A 24673-nucleotide genomic window follows, 5' to 3' on the forward strand; every position below is an offset into this window, starting at 1 on the left:
GCAGCTCACTGGTAAGTGCTGCTATTTGAGCTATTTTTAGAACAGGCCAGCGGGCTACTCATCTGGTCCTTATGGGCTACCTGGTGCCCGCGGGCACCGTGTTGGTGACCCCTGTTTTACACATTGCTACGTATATATATCTTCTGTATTTTACTTTAGTTGCTTTATTGAGTTTACAAAACCCCTGGCGCTGCTACTTGTTTGGACTGTTATTGTTCAGATACTTGTTTTCAAATGTGGAACGTTAAAATAAAGGTTTTTTAAAAAAATACAAAATTGTCCTTTGCAATAAAGTTTGCGCATGCGCTTACAATGGTCCTGCGGCTCCGCCTCCTTCACTTCAGTCAACTATTTTGGTCAGGTACGCATAATCTACAATATTGTTTTAAAATCTAACAATTTGCGCAATTCAAGAGATTTAACGGTGCCAGAAAAGAAGTCATCAGTGTCAACCTACTTTAAACGGGGTCCGACCGACCCATTTTGTCCTTCGCGGTAAGTTTATGTGCCTGTAAAAACTTTAGTGTACTTTCAGAATTTTCGAAAAACGATATTACGGTAATCGGCGGGAAAGTACAACCTATTCCAGTGGTTCTCAACCTTTTTCCAGTGATGTACCCCCTATGAACATTTTTTTAATTCAAGTACCCCCTAATCAGAGCACAGCATTTTTGTTTGAAACAAAGAGATAAAATAGATAAAAAGTAAAATACAGGACAATGTCATCAGTTTCTGATTTATAAAATTACATAACAGTGCAAACTATTGCTAATTTGTAGTAGTCTTTCTTGAACCATTTGGAAAAAAAGATTTAAAAAAATAACTAAACACTTGTTGAAAAACAAACAATTGATTCAATTATAAATAAAGATTTCTACACATAGAAGTAGTGAAGTGAATTATATTTATATAGCGCTGTTCTCTAGTGACTCAAAGCACTTTACATAGTGAAACCCAGTATCTAATTAAAACCAGTGTGGGTGGCACTGGGAGCAGGTGGGTAAAGTGTCTTGCCCAAGGACACAACAGCAGTAACTAGGATATCAGAAGCGGGGATTGAACCTGCAACCCTCAAGGTATAGCTCTACCAACCGAGCTATAAAGTGCCCTCTTTGGGGATTGTAAAAGAGATCCATCTGGATTCATGAAGTTAATTCTAAATATTTCTTCACAGAAAAAGCAATCTTTAACATCAATATTTATGGAACATGTCCACAAAAAAATCTAGCTGTCAACACTGAATATTGCATTGTTTAATTTCTTTTCACAGTTTATGAACTTACATTCATATTTTATTTAAAGTATTATTCAATAAATGTATTTATAAAGGATCTTTGAAATGTTGCTATTTTTAGAATATTTAAAAAAAATCTCACGTACCCCTTGGCATACCTTCAAGTACCCCCAGGGGTACGCGTACCCCCATTTGAGAACAACTGATCTATGCTGTTGGCGATCTTCTGCTAAGCATCTTGTAATTTATGTTTTGACTATTTTACAGTCACACACAAAGCTATTTCAATTGACTTTTTTTCACCTGTGCACGCAGTAAATCTTTTACTGCACACATACATCTGTTGTAAAGCCAACAGGTGCTTAAAAATGACAGCAATGTGCAGTTCAGGACAAACTGTGTAATACAAAAAGTAATGACTGTTTTTTTTTTAGTGTGCAGGGAACTTGCATTTAAGACTTGCAATATATTGTCCTCATGTCTGCTCACATATTTACGAGCAACCTTTGTCCTCCTAACAGCAGTGTTTGTGCAGCGTCTGTTGACCCCGTCCACCCCGGGCAGCGGACTTTTTCTTGCGGTAAAGTTAATCAATCAAGGTTTGCTTTTATAGTCCTAAAACACGAGTGTCTCAAAGGGCTGCACAATCCACAACAACCTCCTTGGCTCCGATCTCACATTAGGGCAAGAAAAAACTCAACCCAATGGGATGACAATGAGAAACCTTGGAGGGAACCACAGATATTGGGGACCCGCACTTGGGCAACCGGTGCAATTGGCGTCAAGTGGATCTAGCATAACATTGTGAGAGTCCAGTCCATAGTGGATCTAGTTTATAGTGTCAGAGTCCAGTCAATGGTGGATCTAGTTAATAGTGTGAAAGTGTAGTCCATAATGGATGTAGGTAATAGTGTCAGAGTCCAGCCCATAGTGGATCTAGTTAATAGTGAGAGTCCAGTCCATAGTGGATCTAGTTAATAGTGAGAGTCCAGTCCATAGTGGATCTAGTTAATAGTATGAGAGTGTAGTCCATAATGGATGTAGGTAATAGTGTGAGAGTCCAGTCCATAGTGGATCTAGTTAATAGTGAGAGTCCAGTCCATAGTGGATCTAGTTAATAGTATGAGAGTGTAGTCCATAATGGATGTAGGTAATAGTGTGAGAGTCCAGCCCATAGTGGATCTAGTTAATAGTGAGAGTCCAGTCCATAGTGGATCTAGTTAATAGTGAGAGTCCAGTCCATAGTGGATCTAGTTAATAGTGAGAGTCCAGTCCATAGTGGATCTAGTTAATAGTGTGAGAGTCCAGTCCATAGTGGATCTAACATAATAGTGAGAGTCCAGTCCATAGTGGCTCTACTTAATAGTGTGAGAGTGTAGTCCATTATGGATTTAGGTAATAGTGTGAGAGTGTAGTCCATAATGGATGTAGGTAATAGTGTGAGAGTCCAGTCCATAGTGGATCTAACATAATAGTGAGAGTCCAGTCCATAGTGGCTCTACTTAATAGTGTGAGAGTGTTGTCCATAATGGATTTTAGGTAATAGTTTGAGAGTGTAGTCCATAATGGATGTAGGTAATAGTGTGAGAGTCCAGTCCATAGTGGATCTAACATAATAGTGAGAGTCCAGTCCATAGTGGCTCTACTTAATAGTGTGAGAGTGTAGTCCATAATGGATTTAGGTAATAGTGTGAGAGTGTAGTCCATAATGGATGTAGGTAATAGTGTGAGAATCCAGTCCATAGTGGATCTAGTTAATTGTCTGAGAGTGTAGTCCATAATGGATTTAGGTAATAGTGTGAGAGTCCAGCCCATATTGGATCTAGTTAATAGTGAGAGTCCAGTCCATAGTGGATCTAGTTAATAGTGTGAGAGTCCAGTCCATAGTGGATCTAGTTAATAGTGTGAGAGTGTAGTCCATAATGGATTTAGATAATACTGTGAGAGTCCAGCCCATAGTGGATCTAGTTAATAGTGAGAATCCAGTCAGTAGTGGATCTAGTTGATAGTGTGAGAGTCCAGTCCATAATGGATCTAGGTAATAGTGAGAGTCCCGTCCATAGTGAATGTAGTTAATAGTGTAAGAGTCCAGTCCATAGTGGATCTAGGTAATAGTGTGAGAGTCCAGTCCATAGTGGATCTAGTTAATAGTGTGAGAGTCCAGTCCATAGTGGATCTAGTTAATAGTGTGAGAGTCCAGTCCATAGTGGATCTAGGTAATAGTGTGAGAGTCCAGTCCATACTGGATCTAGTTAATAGTGTGAGAGTCCAGTCCATAGTGCATCTAGTTAACAGTGTGAGAGTCCAGTCTATAGTGGATCTAGTTAATAGTGTGAGAGTCCAGTCCATAGTGGGGCCAGCAGGAGATCATCTTGAGTGGAGACAGGTCAGCGGCGCAGAGAGGTCCCCAACTGATGCATTTTGTAATTCATGTTTTGACTATATTATGGAGACAAAAAAAGCTAGTTCAGTTGTTGATTTGTTTGAGAGTGGGCCACTTTGGGGCCCAACTTTGGACAGCTAGCGCGTCATCTGTGGTCACCAAATCTGAGCCCTCTCTCCACAAATGTGACATTTGTTTTTAGCCAAAGTCACCAAAACACATCAGAGACACATTGGATTTGACCTGAATGCATACTGGTATTTGCTTAACTGAAGGGTCTGCTCCGAAACAAACTTTTTAAACTTTTTTGGTTTTCTAATTGGTTACTGCAGGGGTGTCAAACTGAATTTAGATCGGGGGCCGCATGGAGAAAAATCTACCCCTAGTTTAAAATCCCTAGTTTTATAGCGAACATGCATGCATACAACATGATACATCACAATTTCCAGTTTCTTTATTCAACATGTTCAAAAAGGAATAGGAAGAAGCAGAGCTTATTTAATCCTACCCCTTTTCCTTTACATAACAGTTGCTAAAACTTTTGTTCACTTCCTGTTCTCAATGTATTCACAATATACTCCATAAGTAATAACAATAAAAATAAGTACATAAATAATAATTGGTGAAGTAAGTTATATTTCATATGGTGAGATGAGTAAGATTATCTTGAAAATTAATGGATGGATGAGATAAATTCAGAATGTTTATCATGGTTCTTCTTCTTGGCTTAATAAATTCCATAATTTAATTCCACATACTGATGTACATGTGCATACAAATGTTTTAAATTATATTTTTCTCTAAGGTTATATTTCTGCTCTTTTGTTGAGAAGAATTGTTGTATATTCTTGGGTAGCAGGTTGTAGTTTGCTTTGTGTAAAATTTTATCTGTTTACAATTTCACTATGTTGTGGAATTTCAGTATTTCTAATTAAATAAATAAAGGGTTTGTATGTTCTCTATAGCCAACATTATGTATTATTCTAAATGATCTTTTTTGTAACACCGTTAATGAATGAAGTGTACTTTTGTGGGCCGGACTGGTAAAATCACGGTATGATAACTTAAAAATAAAGACAACTTAAGACTTTTCTTTGTTTAAAAATAGAACAAGCACATTCTGAAATTGTACAATTCATAATGGTTTTTTTTTTGTTTTTTTCCAATTACCTCTTGCGGTTGGTAGTATATACACTTTGTCGTTATATTTTCTGAATACATTTGTTGGTGTTAATTTTCAATCCATCAAGATAAAAAATTATATCAAAATCCAACTACAGCAGGGGTCTCAGACACGCGGCCCGTGGGCCAATTGCGGCCCGCACCTTAATAGAAAAGTTTAATGTTAGTGCGGCCCGCAAGTTTTATATGAATGCCGCTTGACAGCATTGTGTTATTTGGGTCCAAAATGACTCCTTCAACGTTCTGGGTTGCCTACCCGTGCGTTAGTGGAAAAGCGGCAAGCGAGTAAAAGTGACAGAGACGTTGCCATGGAGACGAGGGTTTTCTTACGTGCCCGGCTGCAGTCACACTGCGACACCTGTCCGTCAGTAATAACAGTTCCCGATAAACGGGACCAATACAAACCGTTTTTTTTTTTTTATTGTTAATATGGATTGCCTTACACCAGGGGTGTCAAACTCAAATACAGAGTGGGCCAAAATTTTAAAGTGAACAAAGCCACGGGCCAAGGTTGAACAAATTAACCTTTTAATAGGCACTCAAACAAGTTTTGCATTAAATATTGAACAAGCAAGGCTTATAAAACTTTAGTGACATGCAAAATCTAGTTTCAATAATAATAATTAAAAAAAATATCAATGGCATATCAAATAAAATTTAAATAAAAATGTTAGGCCTTTTTTTCTATTTGCAATCTTCTGAAGTAATTACAAAAAAAATTCCACAGGCTAATGATAAATTTGAAAATAAAATAACAATAATGAATGAACCAAACATTCAAGCCTTGAAGTAGCAAGAGAAAATGCATGAATAAAACGTTCATTATTGGTCAGTTTGCTGGAAGTTTCCCGGAAGAGTTAGTGCTGCAAGGGGTTCTGGGTATTTGTTCTGTTGTGTTACGGTGCGGATGTTCACCCGAAATGTGTTTGTCATTCTTGTTTGGTGTGGGTTCACAGTGTGGCACATATTTGTAACAGTGCTAAAGTTGTTTATACGGCCACCCTCAGTGTGACCTGTATGGCTGTTGACCAAGTATGCCTTGCATTCACTTGTGCGTGCGTGTGTGTGTGTGTGTGTAAAAGCCACAAATATTATGTGACACGCTGTTAGTATGGAGGAAAAGCGGACGTGACGACAGGTTGTAGAGAACCCTAAAGGCAGTGCCTTAAATGCACGCCCCCAATATCGTTGTCCAGGTGGAAATCGGTCGAAATTCGGGAAAATGGTTGCCCCGGGAGATTTTCGGGAGGGGCACTGAACTTCGGGAGTTTTCCGGGAAAATTAGGAGGGTTGGCAAGTATGAGTATTAGCGGTGAATGCGGTGTTACAGCGGCACCGACACTGTATAACACCGGCGGGCCAGCTCTAATGCTAAATTGATATTGCCTCAAGGGCCAAATTAAATTACACGGCGGGCTAGATTTGGCCTGCGGGCCAGAGTTTGACACCCATGCCTTACACAATGAACGCTACATATATTTCTATATGACGCCAGATAACACTTTTTTGCGCTCGCTATCCCGGTACTTTCCCGGCTATTATCCGCCGACCGCTGTGTTGCTGTATGTAGGGAAAGCGGAACGACACACATTGCGGAAATAACATTATTCTCCGTGCGTCGGGTAATTACAAATTCATTTCATGCTGAGGAGTATGCACATTTTTTTTTTTTAGGAAATCTTTTCTTGCGGCCCAGCCTCTCCCAGACTCCGCATCCAGTGGCCCCCAGGTAAAGTGAGTTTGAGACCCTTGAATTACAGTATGTTATTTATCCATTTCCTACCGCTCAGCTGCACATAATTTACAAAAATAAAGACAATTTTAATTTTTTTTTTGTTTAAAAATAGAAAAAAGCACATTCTGAAAATGTACAAATAATAATGTTGTTTTTTTTTTTTTTTTACATTTACATGTTGCAGTTAATAGTATTCTATCTTTATTTGTTGTTGTTTATACTTTCTGTAACAGCACGGTGGTACAGGGGTTAGTGCATGTACCTCACAAAGAGAAGGTCTTGAGGCTCGGGATCTTTCTGTGTGGAGTTTGCATGTTCTCCCCGTGACTGCGTGGGTTCTCTCCGGGAACTCCGCCTTCCTCCCACCTCCAAAGACATGCACCTGGGGATAGGTTGATTGGCAACACTAAATTGGCCCTAGTGTGTGAATGTGAGTGTGAATGTTGTCTGTCTATCTGTGTTGGCCCTATGATGAGGTGGCGACTTCCGCCCAAATGCAGCTGAGATTGGCTACAGCAACCCCCGCGAACCCAAAAGGACAAGCGGTATAAAATGGATGGATGGATATATTTTTTTGATAAATTAAGTGATAATTTTCATCAGTTAACTCATTAGTGTTAATTTTCAGTGTATCAAGATAACATAATTATATCAAAATCGAATTACCGGATGTTATTTATGTAGTTTGCTTATTTTCCCCGACTTATGTAGCAACATGTGGTTTGTTTTGTACATGTGTAGCATCAGCTACAAAGATACAAATAATTGCTATTGCGACACCCAGTGGACACATTTAGAACAGCAGTTTCTTTCATTCTAAAATTTTAGGTTAATTTTTATACTTGGCGAACTCATCCCGTGGACCGGATACATACTTGCCAACCCTCCTGGATTTTCTGGGAGACTCCCGAAATTCAGCGCCTCTCCTGAAAACCTCCTGGGACAAATTTTCTCCCGAAATTCAGGCGGAGCTGGAGGCCACGCCCCCTCCAGCTTGATGCGGACCAGAGTGACGACAGCCTGTTTTCACGTCCGCCTTCCCACAATACAAAAAGTTATAACTGTAGAATGATCAAGGGCGAGTTTTTGGTTTCTTATGTGGGTTTACTGTTAGGCAGTTTCATTAACGTCCTCCCAGCGCGGTAACAACACACAACAACAGCAGTCACGTTTTAATCTCCCGTCCTCCCAGCGCGGGAACAACACAAAACAACAGCAGTCATGTTTTCATCTACCGTGAAGCAGTTCGTCTGCCGTGACCTGCAATGTTGTGACACTCTTAAACAGGACAATACTGCCATCTACTCTGCATGCATATGTGACAATAACATCTACGGCAGGGGTCACCAACCTTTTTGAAACCAAGAGCTACTTCTTGGGTACTGATTAATGCGAAGGGCTACAAGTTTGATACGCACTTAAATAAATTGCCAGAAATACCCAATTTGCTCAATTTACCTTTAACTCTATGTTATTATTAATAATTAATTATATTTATCTTTGTGGAAACTGATCATCTTATTGATTTATTTTTTGATTGATACTTTTATTAGTAGATTGCACAGTTCAGTACATATTCTGTACAATTGACCTCTAAATGGTAACACCCGAATACGTTTTTCAACTTGTTTAAGTCGGGGTCCACGTTAATCAATTCATGGTGCAAATATATACTATCAGCATAATACAGTCATCACACAAGTTAATCATCATAGTATATACATTGAATTATTACAATCCGGGGGGTGGGATGAGGAGCTTTGGTTGATATCAGTACTTCAGTCATCAACAATTGCATCAACAGAGAAATAGACATTGAAACAGTGTATGTTTTACTTAGTAGGATATGTACAGCCAGCAGAGAACATAGTGAGTTCAGATAGCATAAGAGAAGGTAAATACATTAGAAGTACATTTGATTATTTACATTAGGTTATTTATAATCTGGGGAGATGGGATGTGAATGGAGGAGGGTATCAGTTAAGGGTTGAAGTTCCCTGGAGGTGTTGTTTTAGAGCGGTTTTGAAGGAGGATAGAGATGCTCTTACTTTTACACCTGTTGGGAGTGCATTCCACATTGATGTGGCATAGAAAGAGAATGAGTTAAGACCTTTGTTAGATCGTAATGTGGGTTTAACGTGGTTTGTGGAGCTCCCCCTGGTGTTGTGGTTATGGCGGTCGTACTTCGGTATCAGGGAGGTGTAGCGGATTTTATAGACTAGGCTCAGTGCAAGTTGTTTTACTCTGTCCTCTACCCTGAGCCAGCCCACTTTGTAGAAGTGGGGTGGAGTGAGGTGTGATCTGGGGTGGAGGTCTAAAAGTAACCGGAATAGCTTATTCTTGGATGTTTGGAGTCTAGATTCGAGGGTTTTGGAGGGGCTGGGGTACCAGGAGAGTTTCGGCTAGTATCTTCAAGGTGCTTTTGTTGTGCTTTTGTTCTCACAATATATATATATATTTTTGATGTCATGTTTTAAATAGGTTGAAATCCAATCTGCACTTTTCTAGATGTAAATATACTCCTCGCCCCTTAACTCCGACACCGCCCCCCACACCCCCAGCTCCCGAAATCGGAGGTCTCAAGGTTGGCAAGGATGGCCGAATACAACCTGCTCGCTGGCCTGATCCGGCCCTCGGGCTGTACTTTTGACACCCCTGGGTCACTGTGTCTGGCTCGCAACAGTGCAGCTCTCTTTGTGCCAAAATTGGCACACTTTAAAGTTAAAGTACCAATGACTGTCACACACACTCTAGGTGTGGTGAACTAGACATTGTGACATTTACCTGTATCCGTCTTAGTTGTTATGCTTTCTGTTTTAGCTCAGCGGGACGCCATGGTGCCTCAAGTCCGGCTGCGGCTGCTTCCCAGCGCCAGGTGTTTGTTCGACGAGCCCATCCAGGTGATGGTGGACCGCCTGAAGCCCAGACAGGTGGTCACCATGCGGGCCAAGGCGACGGACGAGAGAGGGGTGGTGTTTCGATCCTCCGCTATCTACCGGGCGAACGGGAGCGGCGACGTCGACTTGCAGAGGGACCCGGCGCTGAGCGGGAGTTATGTAGGCGTGGAGCCCATGGGCCTGCTGTGGTCCATGAAGGCCGACGTGCCACATAAGTACTTCCATTGGAACCTGGCGCTGAATCCTCACGTGGTCAAGTTCAGTGTGCATGACGGCGTTCCAGAGGAAGACGACGAAAACAGCGCTCTGGCGGAGGCCATCAATGAGCGGTGTCTGATTGCGGACGGGGTCAGCCGGGTTGTCGTCAGTCAAGAGACATTTAGTGGTGTTTTGTTCACCCCTGCAGGTTAGTAGTCCCTGTCTTCATCTGATTACACTTTGGATTAAAACATATATCTACAGATGTCCGATAATGGCTTTTTTGCCGATTCCGATATTGTCCAACTTTTAATTACCGATATCAACCGATATATACAGTCGTGGAATTAACACATTATTATGCCTAATTTTGTTAAACCCCGCTGGATGCATTAAACAATGTAACAAGGTTTTCCAAAATAAATCAACTCAAGTTATGGAAAAAAAATGCCAACATGGCACTGCCATATTTATTATTGAAGTCACAAAGTGCATAATTTTTTTTAACATGCCTTAAAACAGCAGCTTGGAATTTGGGACATGTTCTCCCTGAGAGAGCATGAGGAGGTTGAGGTCGGCTGGGTCTGGTGGTGGGGAGGGAAGCGTCGCGGAAGAGTTAGTGCTGCAATGGATTCTGGGTATTTGTTCTGTTGTGTTTATGTTGTGTTACGGTGCGGATGCTCTCCCAAAATGCGCTTGTCATTCTTGTTTGGTGTGGGTTCACAGTGTGGTGCATATTTGTAACGGTGTTAAAGTTGTTTATACGGCCACCCTCAGTGTGACCTCGTTTGGCTGTTGACCAAGTATGCTTTGCATTCACTTGTGTGTGTGAAAAGCCGTAGGTATTATGTTTTTCTGTAGTTGATACAATGCATTTATGTTACTCTTATTTGTTCCCCCACACTTCCACAGAGTAGCTGATATATGGCAATATAAGTGCGCAATACAATATACGCATTGCCCTATATTCCAACACATATTTTACCTTATTTAATGCAAAAATACTCTTAAGACATCTTTTTCCGTACATGTGCAATATGAGATTTCCATCCAGTATCACTCCTAAAAATCTAAGTTCAGAAACCCTTTCAATATCTATTCCATCTATTGACAGTTTGATTGTTTCCTCCCTTTTCCTCTTACAAAAATTATTTTTTTTCACATTTAATGATAATAAATGTTAAAAAAAAACCTGTATGACATCTTGGAGCATTGTACAGTGCACCCTTTAAAGTTGAACTCAATCTGATCCCTGCTGGAAACAATGCGGCGAGTAATAATCTGTTCCAGGATCAAACTGTGGTCATCATAAAGCATGGGTGTGAAACTCTGGCCCGCGGGCTAAATTTGGCCCGCCGTGTAATTTTATTTGGCCCTTGAGGCAATATCAATTTAACATTAGAGCTGGCCCGCCGATATCATACAGCAACGGTGCCGCTGTAAAACCGCATTCACCGCTAATACTCATACTTGCCAACCCTCCCAATTTTCCCGGGAGACTCCCAAAGTTCAGTGCCCCTCCCGAAAATCAACCAGTCTCCCGAATTTCTGCCAAATTCCACCCAAACAACAATATTGGGGGCGTGCCTTTAAGGCACTCCCTTTAGCGTTCCCTACAACCTGTCGTCACGTCTGCTTTTCCTCCGTACAAACAGCGTGCCGAACCCAGTCACATTAATATTTGCGGCTTTTACACACATACAAGTGAATGCAAAGCATACTTGGTCAACAGCCATACAGGTCACACTGAGGGTGGCCGTATAAAAACAACTTTAACACTGTTACAAATATGCGCCACACTGTGCAACCACACCAAACAAGAATGACAAACACATTTCGGGAGAACAAATTGTATTTAATATACCATTGAAGATTTTTTGTTAGTTTTTTTTAAGTTGATTTTGCACGACTAAGTTATGTGTTATGGCAAATTAGTGTAGCAAACTGAGCAGTAATTAACTTTTTATCCATGCACATTCTCTTGCTACTTCAAGGTTTCAGTGTTTGATTCATTTATTATCATTATTTTATTTTCAAATGTATTATTAGCCTGTGGAAAAAAAAATATTTTGATGTTTACCTCAGAACACTGCAAACAGAAAAGAGGCTTTCCATTTTTATTAAAATTGTATTTGATATGCCATTGATATTTTTTTATTATTATTATTTGAAACTGGAATTTGCATGTCACTATAAAGTTATATAAGCCTTGCTTGCTCAATATTCAATACAAAACTCATTTGCGTCCCTATTAAAGGTTAATTTGTTCAACTTTGGCCCGCGGCTTTGTTCAGTTTTAAATTTTGGCCCACTCTGTATTTGAGTTTGACGCCACTGTCATAAAGCCTTCATGAAAGGTGAAGTCACTTTTTAACATTCTTAAGTAGGAGATGTCGATCAGTTTCGGACAATTTACCAGAAAAAGTATGTGATCGGAAACTGATCGACATCTCCTACTTAAGAATGTTAAAAAGTGACTTCACCTTTCATGAAGGCTTTATGACAGATACATTTTAATTATAGTCCCTCAGCTGACAAGCGGCTAACGGCTAATTACGTGCCTCCATACACAGCGTGGAGCCGCTCCCCCATACTTGACCAACCTTGAGACCTCTGAATTCGGGAGATGGGGGTTGCGGGGTGGGGCTTTGGTGGTAGCGGGTGGTTTATATTGTAGCGTCCCAGCAGAGTTAGTGCTGCAAAGGGTTCTGGGTATTTGTTCTGTTGTGTTACGGTGCGGATGTTCTCCCAAAATGTGCTTGTCATTCTTGTTTGGTGTGGGTTCACAGTGTGTTGCACATTTGTAACGGTGTTAAAGTTGTCTATACGGCCACCCTCAGTGTGACCTGCCAGGATGTTGACCAAGTATGCATTGCATTCACTTGTGAGTGTGAAATGCCATAGATATTATGTGATTGGGCGGGCACGCAAAAGGCAGTGCCTTTAAGATTTAATTGGCGCTCTGTAGTTCTCCCTTCGTCCGTGTACCACTTTTTACAGCGGCGTTTTAAAAAGTCATACATTTTACTTTTTGAAACCGATACCGATAATTTCCCATATTACATTTTAAAGCATTTATCGACATCTCTAATAATGAGTCATATATTGGAATATGGGATCCATTATTTAAATTTGTTTTAACTATTAAATGAACTTAAAATATGACTTATTTATTTTATTATCTTTGTGGAAAATATCGGACACAATGTGTTGTCAAGCTTATGAGAAGCGATGCAAGTGTAAGCCACTGTGACACAATTGTTCATTTTTTAAATGTTTCTTTTTATTTTTTATAAATGGCTGTGATGATCATGTCAATGATGGATTTCTAATCAATGCTATGTTGGAATTCTTATCAATATTGATACTATTGTTGATATCATACATTTTTTGGGACAATTGAATTGTTTTGTGTCATGTTTGTGTGTCCCCTCAATTGCTCTGTTAATTGCTCTTCTGAATGATACTGGGCCGCGTTTGGTTTTGGAATTGTATTATTATGGTATTATTGTGTATTATTTTGTCGGATTGATTAATAAATAAAATAAAGCAACAATGTTTTTTTGTCTTTGACTCTCCAGGTCCAGGTCCCTTTCCGGGTGTGCTGGACTTGAGCACCTTCATGTGTGAGAAGCGAGCCAGTCTGTTGGCCAACAAAGGCTTCATGGTTCTGACTATTTCCGTGTTCAACGACAAACCCGCCAGCATCAAGCACTTAAACCTGGACTACTTTGAGGAAGCCGTCCGGTTTTTACAGCAACAACCCAAAGTAAGCCAAAAAAAAGCACAGCAAAGCGAAGAAAGGGAACGTTTTGTTTTAACCTACAAACCCCGTTTCCATATGAGTTGGGAAATTGTGTTCGATGTAAATATAAACGGAATACAATGATTTGTAAATCCTTTTCAGCCCGTATTTAGTTGAATATGCTAAAAAGACAACATATTTGATGTTCACACTCATAAACATTTTTTTTTGTGCAAATAATCACTAACTTTAGAATTTGATGCCAGCAACACGTGACAAAGAAGTTTAGGAAAGGTGGCAATAAATACTGATAAAGTTGAGGAATGCTCATCAAACACTTATTTGGAACATCCCACAGGTGTGCAGGCTAATTGGGAACAGGTGGGTGCCATGATTGGGTATAAAAACAGCTTCCCAAAAAAGGCTCAGTCTTTCACAAGAAAGGATAGAGCGAGGTACACCCCTTTGTCCACAACTGCGTGAGCAAATAGTCAAACAGCTTAAGAACAACTTTTCTCAAAGTGCAATTGCAAGAAATTTAGGGATTTCAACATCTACGGTCCATTATATCATCCAAAGGTTCAGAGAATCTGGAGAAATCACTCTACGAAACCAACATTGAATGACCGTGACCTTCGATCCCTCAGACGGCACTGTATCAAAAACCGACATCAATCTCTAAAGGATATCACCACATGGGCTCAGTAACACTTCAGAAAAACCACTGTCACTAAATACAGTTCGTCGCTACATCTGTAAGTGCAAATTAAAGCTCTACTATGCAAAGCAAAAGCCATTTATCAACAACATCCAGAAACGCCGCCGGCTTCTCTGGGCCCAAGATCATCTAAGATGGACTGATGCAAAGTGGATAAGTATTCTGTGGTCTAGCGAGTCCACATTTCAAATTGTTTTTGGAAATATTCGACATTGTGTCATCCGGACCAAAGGGGAAGCGAACCATCCAGACTGTTATCGACGCAAAGTTCAAAAGCCAGCATCTGTGATTGTATGGGGGTGCATTAGTGCCCAAGGCATGGGTAACTTACACATCTGTGAATGCACCATTAATGCTGAAAGGTACATACAGGTTTTGGAACAACATATGCTGCCATCTAAGCACCGTCTTTTTCATGGACGCACCTGCTTATTTCAGCAAGACAATGCCAAGCCACATTCAGCACGTTTTACAACAGCGTGGCTTCGTAAAAAAAAGAATGCGGGTACTTTCCAGTCCAGACCTGTCTCCCATTAAAATGTGTGGCGCATTATGAAGCGTAAAATGCGACAGCGGAGACCCCGGACTGTTGAACGACTGAAGCTCTACATAAAACAAGAATGGGATAGAATTCCACTTTCAAAGCTTCAACAATTAGTTTCCTCAGTTCCCAAACGTTTATTGAGTGTTGTTAAAAGAAAAGGTGATGTAACACAGTGGTGAACATGCCCTTTCCCAACTACTTTGGCACGTGTTGCAGCCATGAAATTCTAAGTTATTATTAGCAAAAAAGCTTGAACATCAAAAATCTTGTCTTTGTAGTGCATTCAAGTGAATATGGGTTGAAAAGGATTTGCAAATCATTGTATTCTGTTTATATTTACATCCAGCACAATTTCCCAACTCATATGGAAACGGGGTTTGTACGCTATGTGAAGTTCTGTGGTTGTGTTTGCAGGCAGGCGGTCAAGGAATCGGTGTGCTATCCAGGTCCAAGGCAGGAGACATCGGTCTGTCGCTGGCGTCTTTTACCTCGTGCGTGAAGGCGGTGGTGTGGATCAACGGCTGCAGCGCAAACATCGGCCATCCCCTCCACTACAAGAACCGCCAAGTGCTCTCCGTCATGGGCTACAACCTGAGCAAGGTGATGCCCACTCCCTCCGGCGCCAGCATCGTCAAGTTCGGCGTGGGTGATCCCGAAACCGAGGAGAACAAGGGCAGCGTTGTGCCCGTCGAAAAAGCCAACGCGCATTTTCTCCTGGTGGCGTCGGAGGACGACCTCAACTGGGACAGCAAGGCCTTCATGGAGAGCATCGAGCGGCGGCTGAAGCGCGAGGGGAAGAATAACTTTGAGTGCGTCTGCTACCCGAGAGCCGGACACATGCTGGAGCCGCCCTACAGCCCGTACTGCCATTCTGGCCTGCACGGGATCCTGCGCTCACCCGTCTTGTGGGGCGGGGAACCTAAAGCCCACGTCGACGCTGAAGTCCACTTGTGGAAGAAGGTGGAGGACTTCTTCAGAACTCGACTGACCTTGACTTCTAAATTATAGACTCGTCAAGAACGACGGGAGGGACTGAAGACCAATCTAGAACATTTTAATCTTCAGAACTCGACTGACCTGCAAATTATAGACTCGTCAAGAACGATGGGAGGGACTGAAGACCAATCAAGAACATTTAAATCTTCAGAACTCGACTGACCTGCAAATTATAGACTCGTCAAGAACGATGGGAGGGACTGAAGACCAATCAAGAACATTTAAATCTTCAGAACTCGACTGACCTGCAAATTATAGACTCGTCAAGAACGATGGGAAGGACTGAAGAACAATCAAGAACATTTAAATCTTCAGAACTCGACTGACCTGCAAATTATAGACTCGTCAAGAACGACGGGAGGGACTGAAGACCAATCAAGAACATTTAAATCTTCAGAACTCGACTGACCTGCAAATTATAGACTCGTCAAGAACGATGGGAGGGACTGAAGACCAATCAAGAACATTTGAATCTTCAGAACTCGACTGACCTGCAAATTAAAGACTAGTCAAGAACGATGGGAGGGACTGAAGACCAATCAAGAACATTTAAATCTTCAGAACTCGACTGACCTGCAAATTATAGACTCGTCAAGAACGATGGGAAGGACTGAAGACCAATCAAGAACATTTAAATCTTCAGAACTCGACTGACCTGCAAATTATAGACTCGTCAAGAACGACGGGAGGGACTGAAGACCAATCAAGAACATTTAAATCTTCAGAACTCGACTGACCTGCAAATTATAGACTCGTCAAGAACGATGGGAGGGACTGAAGACCAATCAAGAACATTTGAATCTTCAGAACTCGACTGACCTGCAAATTAAAGACTAGTCAAGAACGATGGGAGGGACTGAAGACCAATCAAGAACATTTAAATCTTCAGAACTCGACTGACCTGCAAATTATAGACTCGTCAAGAACGATGGGAGGGACTGAAGACCAATCAAGAACATTTAAATCTTCAGAACTCGACTGACCTGCAGATTATAGACTCGCCAAGAACGATGGGAGGGACTGAAGACCAATCAAGAACATTTAAATCTTCAGAACTCGACTGACCTGCAAATTATAAACTCGTCAAGAACGACGGGAGGGACTGAAGACCAATCTAGAACATTTTAATCTTCAGAACTCGACTGACCTGCACATTATAGACTCGTCAAAAACGATGGGAGGGACTGAAGACCAATCAAGAACATTTAAATCTTCAGAACTCGACTGACCTGCAAATTATAGACTCGTCAAGAACGATGGGAGGGACTGAAGACCAATCAAGAACATTTTAATCTTCAGAACTCGACTGACCTGCAAATTATAGACTCGTCAAGAACGATGGGAGGGACTGAAGACCAATCAAGAACATTTTAATCTTCAGAACTCGACTGACCTGCAAATTATAAACTCGTCAAGAACGATGGGAGGGACTGAAGACCAATCAAGTACATTTAAATCTTCAGAACTCGACTGACCTGCAAATTATAGACTCGTCAAGAACGATGGGAGGGACTGAAGACCAATCAAGAACATTTAAATCTTCAGAACTTGACTGACCTGCAAATTATAGACTCGCCAAGAACGATGGGAGGGACTGAAGACCAATCAAGTACATTTAAATCTTCAGAACTCGACTGACCTGCAAATTATAGACTCGTCAAGAACGATGGGAGGGACTGAAGACCAATCAAGAACATTTAAATCTTCAGAACTCGACTGACCTGCAGATTATAGACTCGTCAAGAACGATTGGAGGGACTGAAGACCAATCAAGAACATTTAAATCTTCAGAACTCGACTGACCTGCAAATTATAGACTCGTCAAGAACGATGGGAGGGACTGAAGACCAATCAAGAACATTTAAATCTTCAGAACTCGACTGACCTGCAAATTATAGACTCGTCAAGAACGATGGGAGGGACTGAAGACCAATCAAGAACATTTAAATATTCAGAACTCGACTGACCTGCAAATTATAGACTCGTCAAAAACGATGGGAGGGACTGAAGACCAATCAAGAACATTTAAATCTTCAGAACTCGACTGACCTGCAAATTATAGACTCGTCAAGAACGATGGGAGGGACTGAAGACCAATCAAGGACATTTAAATCTTCAGAACTCGACTGACCTGCAAATTATAGACTCGTCAAGAACGATGGGAGGGACTGAAGACCAATCAAGAACATTTAAATATTCAGAACTCGACTGACCTGCAAATTATAGACTCGTCAAAAACGATGGGAGGGACTGAAGACCAATCAAGAACATTTAAATCTTCAGAACTCGACTGACCTGCAAATTATAGACTCGTCAAGAACGATGGGAGGGACTGAAGACCAATCAAGAACATTTAAATCTTTAGAACTCGACTGACCTGCAAATTATAGACTCGTCAAGAACGATGGGAGGGACTGAAGACCAATCAAGACCATTTAAATCTTCAGAACTCGACTGACCTGCAAATTATAGACTCGCCAAGAACGATGGGAGGGACTGAAGACCAATCAAGAACATTTAAATCTTCAGAACTCGACTGACCTGCAAATTATAAACTCATCAAGAACGACGGGAGGGACTGAAGACCAATCTAGAACATTTAAATCTTCAGAACTCGACTGACCTGCAAATTATAGACTTGTCAAGAACGATGGGAGGGACTGAAGACCAATCAAGAACATTTAAATCTTCAGAACTCGACTGACCTGCAAATTATAGACTCGTCAAGACCGATGGGAGGGACTGAAGACCAATCAAGAACATTTAAATCTTCAGAACTCGACTGACCTGCAAATTATAGACTCGTCAAGAACGATGGGAGGGACTGAAGACCAATCAAGAACATTTTAATCTTCAGAACTTGACTGACCTGCAAATTATAGACTCGTCAAGAACGATGGGAGGGACTGAAGACCAATCAAGAACATTTAAATCTTCAGAACTCGACTGACCTGCAAATTATAGACTCGTCAAGAACGATGGGATGGACTGAAGACCAATCTAGAACATTTTAATCTTCAGAACTCGACTGACCTGCAAATTATAGACTCGTCAAGAACGATGGGAGGGACTGAAGACCAATCTAGAACATTTTAATCTTCAGAACTCGACTGACCTCCAAATTATAGACTCGTCAAGAACGATGGGAGGGACTGAAGACCAATCAAGAACATTTAAATCTTCAGAACTCGACTGACCTGCAGATTATAGACTCGTCAAAAACGATGGGAGGGACTGAAGACCAATCAAGAACATTTAAATCTTCAGAACTCGACTGACCTGCAGATTATAGACTCGTCAAGAACGATGGGAGGGACTGAAGACCAATCAAGAACATTTAAATCTTCAGAACTCAACTGACCTGCAAATTACAGACTCGTCAAGAACGATGGGAGGGACTGAAGACCAATCAAGAACATTTAAATCTTCAGAACTCGACTGACCTGCAAATTATAGACTCGTCAAGAACGATGGGAGGGACTGAAGACCAATCAAGAACATTTAAATCTTCAGAACTCGACTGACCTCCAAATTATAGACTCGTCAAGAACGATGGGAGGGACTGAAGACCAATCAAGAACATTTAAATCTTCAGAACTCGACTGATCTGCAAATTATAGACTCGTCAAGAACGATGAGAGGGACTGAAGACCAATCAACAACATTTAAATCTTCAGAACTCGACTGACCTCCAAATTATAGACTCGTCAAGAACGATGGGAGGGACTGAAGACCAATCTAGAACATTTTAATCTTCAGAACTCAACTGACCTGCAAATTATAGACTCGTCAAGAACGATGGGAGGGACTGAAGACCAATCTAGACATTTTAATCTTCAGAACTCAACTGACCTGCAAATTATAGACTCGTCAAGAACGATGGGAGGGACTGAAGACCAATCTAGTACATTTTAATCTTCAGGACTCGACTGACCTCCAAATTATAGACTCGTCAAGAACGATGGGAGGGACTGAAGACCAATCTAGAACATTTTAATCTTCAGAACTCGACTGACCTGCAAATTATAGACTCGTCAAGAACGATGGGAGGGACTGAAGACCAATCAAGAACATTTAAATCTTCAGAACTCGACTGACCTGCAAATTATAGACTCGTCAAGAACGATGGGAGGGACTGAAGACCAATCAAGAACAATTAAATCTTCAGAACTCGACTGACCTCCAAATTATAGACTCGTCAAGAACGATGGGAGGGACTGAAGACCAATCTAGAACATTTTAATCTTCAGAACTCAACTGACCTGCAAATTATAGACTCGTCAAGAACGATGGGAGGGACTGAAGACCAATAAAGAACATTTAAATCTTCAGAACTCGACTGACCTGCAAATTATAGACTCGTCAAGAACGATGGGAGGGATTTAAGACCAATCAAGAACATTTAAATCTTCAGAACTCGACTGACCTGCAAATTATAGACTCGTCAAGAACGATGGGAGGGACTGAAGACCAATCTAGAACATTTTAATCTTCAGAACTCGACTGACCTGCAAATTATAGACTCGTCAAGAACGATGGGAGGGACTGAAGACCAATCAAGAACATTTAAATCTTCAGAACTCGACTGACCTGCAAATTATAAACTCGTCAAGAACGATGGGAGGGACTGAAGACCAATCAAGAACAATTAAATCTTCAGAACTCGACTGACCTCCAAATTATAGACTCGTCAAGAACGATGGGAGGGACTGAAGACCAATCTAGAACATTTTAATCTTCAGAACTCAACTGACCTGCAAATTATAGACTCGTCAAGAACGATGGGAGGGACTGAAGACCAATCTAGAACATTTTAATCTTCAGAACTCGACTGACCTGCAAATTATAGACTCGTCAAGAACGATGGGAGGGACTGAAGACCAATCAAGAACATTTAAATCTTCAGAACTCGACTGACCTGCAAATTATAGACTCGTCAAGAACGATGGGAGGGACTGAAGACCAATCAAGAACAATTAAATCTTCAGAACTCGACTGACCTCCAAATTATAGACTCGTCAAGAACGATGGGAGGGACTGAAGACCAATCTAGAACATTTTAATCTTCAGAACTCGACTGACCTCCAAATTATAGACTCGTCAAGAACGATGGGAGGGACTGAAGACAAATCAAGAACATTTTAATCTTCAGAACTCGACTGACCTGCAAATTATGGACTCGTCAAGAACGATGGGAGGGACTGAAGACCAATCAAGAACATTTTAATCTTCCATTTACAAACATTTGATTGATTTATGAATCACAGCCCTATAAAAATAGGCTTTGGTGTGCAAACTTCGTCTCGGCGTACGAGAGTTTCAACGCGCGCATGCAGCACAGACTTTGTGTGAGGACTGATGTTAGATCTCTCGAAACGACTATGATTGTCCTCCTGTTGGTGGGATTGCCTTCAGGAGAACGCCTGAGAGTGGAATCTTTTAAAGTGGGGAGACTGGTGCAGGGGCTTCACGGTGGCAGAGGGGTTAGTGCGTCTGCCTCACAATACGAAGTTCCTGCAGTCCTGGGTTCAAATCCAGGCTCGGGATCTTTCTGTGTGGAGTTTGCATGTTCTCCCCGTGAATGCGTGGGTTCTCTCCGGGTACTCTGGCTTCCTCCCACTTCCAAAGACATGCACCTGGGGATAGGTTGATTGGCAACACTAAATTGGCCCTAGTGTGTGAATGTGAGTGTGAATGTTGTCTATCTGTGTTGGCCCTGCGATGAGGTGGCGACTTGTCCAGGGTGTACCCCGCCTTCCGCCCGATTGTAGCTGAAATAGGCGCCAGCGCCCCCCGCGACCCCAAAAGGGAATAAGCGGTAGAAAATGGATGGATGGATGGAGACTGGTGCACAGACAGCTACCACACTGTCCTTGGCAAAGAGAAGGCCAGGGTCCAATGGGATTAAGACCAAGACATACTTGCCAACCTTGAGACTTCGGGAGATGGGGCCGTGTGTGTGTATTTTCGAGTATTTATTATATATATATATATATAATCCGTTCATGAATGAGTATATCTGTGCGAACGCCGTGTTCAATGGAGATATGTGATCTACAAAATTGGCAGGCAGCATACCCCTTCCCCTTCGAGCTGTCCTGGATGAACTGAAGTAATTTTTTGTCAATCATTCTGGAACTTGCAAGCGTACTTCTTCTTCTTACTCGTCGTCGCCATGTCTCTTCTTCGTTCTTCTGCTTCGTCTCTGTTATGTTTTTTGGACATTACTACTTGCCGTAGTTTTGAAGCAATGCATGATGGTAATCCGGATGTTGTGCGTCAGTGTGTTATTGTGCCGACTGGAATAAACGCACGCTGAGAAATTGCTCTGAGACTGCCTACTTCATCAATTAATCAATCAATCAATCAATGTTTATTTATATAGCCCTAAATCACAAATGTCTCAAAGGACTGTACAAACCACTACGACTACGACATCCTCGGAAGAACCCACATAAGGGCAAGGAAAACTCACACCCAGTGGGCAAGGAGAACTCAGACCCAGTGGGACGCCAGTGACAATGACTATGAGAACCTTGTTGCGGAGCAGTTAAATGAACACTTAGCGTCTAACAATCTATGTGAAACCTTTCAATCCGGTTTCAGGGCAAATCACTCCACGTAGACAGCCCTTGCAAAAATGACTAATGATCTATTGCTAACGATGGATTCTGATGCGTCATCTATGTTGCTGCTACTCGATCTTAGCGCTGCTTTCGATACCGTCGATCATAATATTTTTTTAGAACGTATCAAAGCACGAATTGGTATGTCAGACTTAGCCCTGTCTTGGTTTAACTCTTATCTTACTGATAGGATGCAGTGTGTCTCCCATAACAATGTGACCTCGGACTACGTTAAGGTAAAGTGTGGAGTTCCCCAGGGTTCGGTCCTTGGCCCTGCACTCTTCAGCATCTACATGCTGCCGCTAGGTGACATCATACGCAAATACGGTATTAGCTTTCACTGTTATGCTGATGACACCCAACTCTACATGCCCCTAAAGCTGACCAACACGCCGGATTGTAGTCAGCTGGAGGCGTGTCTTAATGAAATTAAACAATGGATGTCCGCTAACTTTTTGCAACTCAACGCCCAAAAAACGGAAATGCTGATTATCGGTCCTGCTAGACACCGACCTCTATTTAATAATACAACTCTAACATTTGACAACCAAACAATTAAACAAGGCGACACGGTAAAGAATCTGGGTATTATCTTCGACCCAACTCTCTCCTTTGAGGCACACATTAAAAGCGTTACTAAAACGGCCTTCTTTCATCACCGTAATATCGCTAAAATTCGCTCCATTCTGTCCACTAAAGACGCTGAGATCATTATCCATGCGTTTGGTACGTCTCGTCTCGATTACTGTAAGGTTTTACTACTTACGTATAAAATACTACACGGCCTAGCTCCATCCTATCTTGCCGATTGTATTGTACCATATGTCCCGGCAAGAAATCTGCGTTCAAAGGACTCCGGCTTATTAGTGATTCCCAAAGCCCAAAAAAAGTCTGCGGGCAATAGAGCGTTTTCATTTCGGACTCCAGTACTCTGGAATGCCCTCCCGGTAACAGTTCGAGATGCCACCTCAGTAGAAGCATTTAAGTCTCACCTTAAAACTCATTTGTATACTCTAGCCTTTAAATAGACTCCCTTTTTAGACCAGTTGATCTGCCGTTTCTTTTCTTTTTCTCCTATGTCCCACTCTCCCTTGTGGAGGGGGTCAGGTCCGATCCGGTGGCCATGTACTGCTTGCCTGTGTATCGGCTGGGGACATCTCTGCGCCGCTGATCCGCCTCCGCTTGGGATGTTTTCCTGCTGGCTCCGCTGTGAACGGGACTCTCGCTGCTGTGTTGGATCCGCTTTGGACTGGACTCTCGTGACTGTGTTGGATCCATTATGGATTGAACTTTCACAGTATCATGTTAGACCCGCTCGACATCCATTGCTTTCCTCCTCTCCAAGGTTCTCATAGTCGTCATTGTCACCGACGTCCCACTGGGTGTGAGTTTTTCTTGCCCTTATGTGGGCCTACCGAGGATGTTGTAGTGGTTTGTGCAGCCCTTTGAGACACTAGTGATTTAGGGCTATATAAGTAAACATTGATTGATTGATTGAACCTTGGAGAGGACCTCATATGTTGTGGAGCTTCTATACAACCATCATCCGTTGGGGTCTTTTGATGTTAGCTACTGTGCTAATTGCTACCTGTTGTGCTCTTTAAAGTTTTTTTTACTTTACTTTTGCTTGCTCAATAGGAGTCCAATATAAAGCAAAAGGCAAGCGATGTGTGGTCAACATTCAGCAAGTATCTACGTCAGGTTACGCTTGTTTGGCGCTTTTCTACCTTCAAGGTACTCAAAGCCCTTTGACACATTCACCCATTCACAACCACATTTATTTTCTTCATCACTGAATATTACACACTACAGACTTTATGAGAGCCAACAAAAATATTAATAAAACATTCACTTACTGCACAAGATCTGCTGTCATTAGGATGCCGACTGCTTGGCTATTTATATATTCCAATAATGAAAAATATGTCATAATCCTCACAGAGAAAGGGGTGTGGGGGGGGGGAACGCGTCTTTTTGTGTCATCGTCGCCGGTTTCGGGTCCTAAATGACTATGAAAGTGGACCAACTTGTCGGAATACCTACTCAGACGTCTCATGTCCAGGTGAGAGTCTTTATTTCTGAACTACAATAAACTTACAGGGAGCAAGGAAGCAGCAGACCACTCCATGATGTAAACAGGGACAAAGGCTATAAATATTTTGCCTGTGTTGCCGCTAATAATAACAACCTCACTAATACTTGGTTAATATTCCAAATCATTAAATGTAAAGTGGGTATCGTTGGCGGTTTTTGAATGGTTACTTTTTGGATTTTATTAGCCAAGGAGTGTAACTCCAAATTTTACTTACAAGTTAGAATGCCATCCATCCACCCCTCTTCTTCCGCTTATCCAAGGTTGGGTTGCGGGGGCAGCAGCCTAAGCAGGGAAGCCCAGACTTCCCTCTCCCTAGCCAC

General features: G+C 41.7%; 1 protein-coding gene across 5 annotated transcripts; it reads left to right on the forward strand.

The window, feature by feature from the left end:
- The first annotated feature begins 299 nt into the window (after positions 1–299).
- On the forward strand, positions 300–15870 carry LOC133568912 (acyl-coenzyme A thioesterase 3-like). 5 transcript variants are annotated; one of them, XM_061921102.1, is made up of 5 exons: positions 300–361; positions 6474–6528; positions 9355–9837; positions 13211–13398; positions 15051–15870. In XM_061921102.1, exons 1-5 carry the CDS (start codon positions 302–304, stop codon positions 15642–15644), a joined length of 1380 nt encoding a protein of 459 aa, XP_061777086.1. In that variant the 5' UTR covers positions 300–301; the 3' UTR covers positions 15645–15870. The 5 variants fall into 5 exon arrangements, with proteins under 5 accessions (XP_061777086.1, XP_061777089.1, XP_061777090.1 ...); XM_061921106.1 differs by having other exon boundaries at positions 322–495; positions 6474–6533; positions 15051–15869; XM_061921104.1 differs by having other exon boundaries at positions 322–495; positions 15051–15869.
- The last annotated feature ends 8803 nt before the right edge of the window (positions 15871–24673 follow it).

The sequence above is a fragment of the Nerophis ophidion genome, linkage group LG14 (genome assembly GCF_033978795.1).
Source record: "Nerophis ophidion isolate RoL-2023_Sa linkage group LG14, RoL_Noph_v1.0, whole genome shotgun sequence".
Classification (NCBI taxonomy): Eukaryota; Metazoa; Chordata; class Actinopteri; order Syngnathiformes; family Syngnathidae; genus Nerophis; species Nerophis ophidion.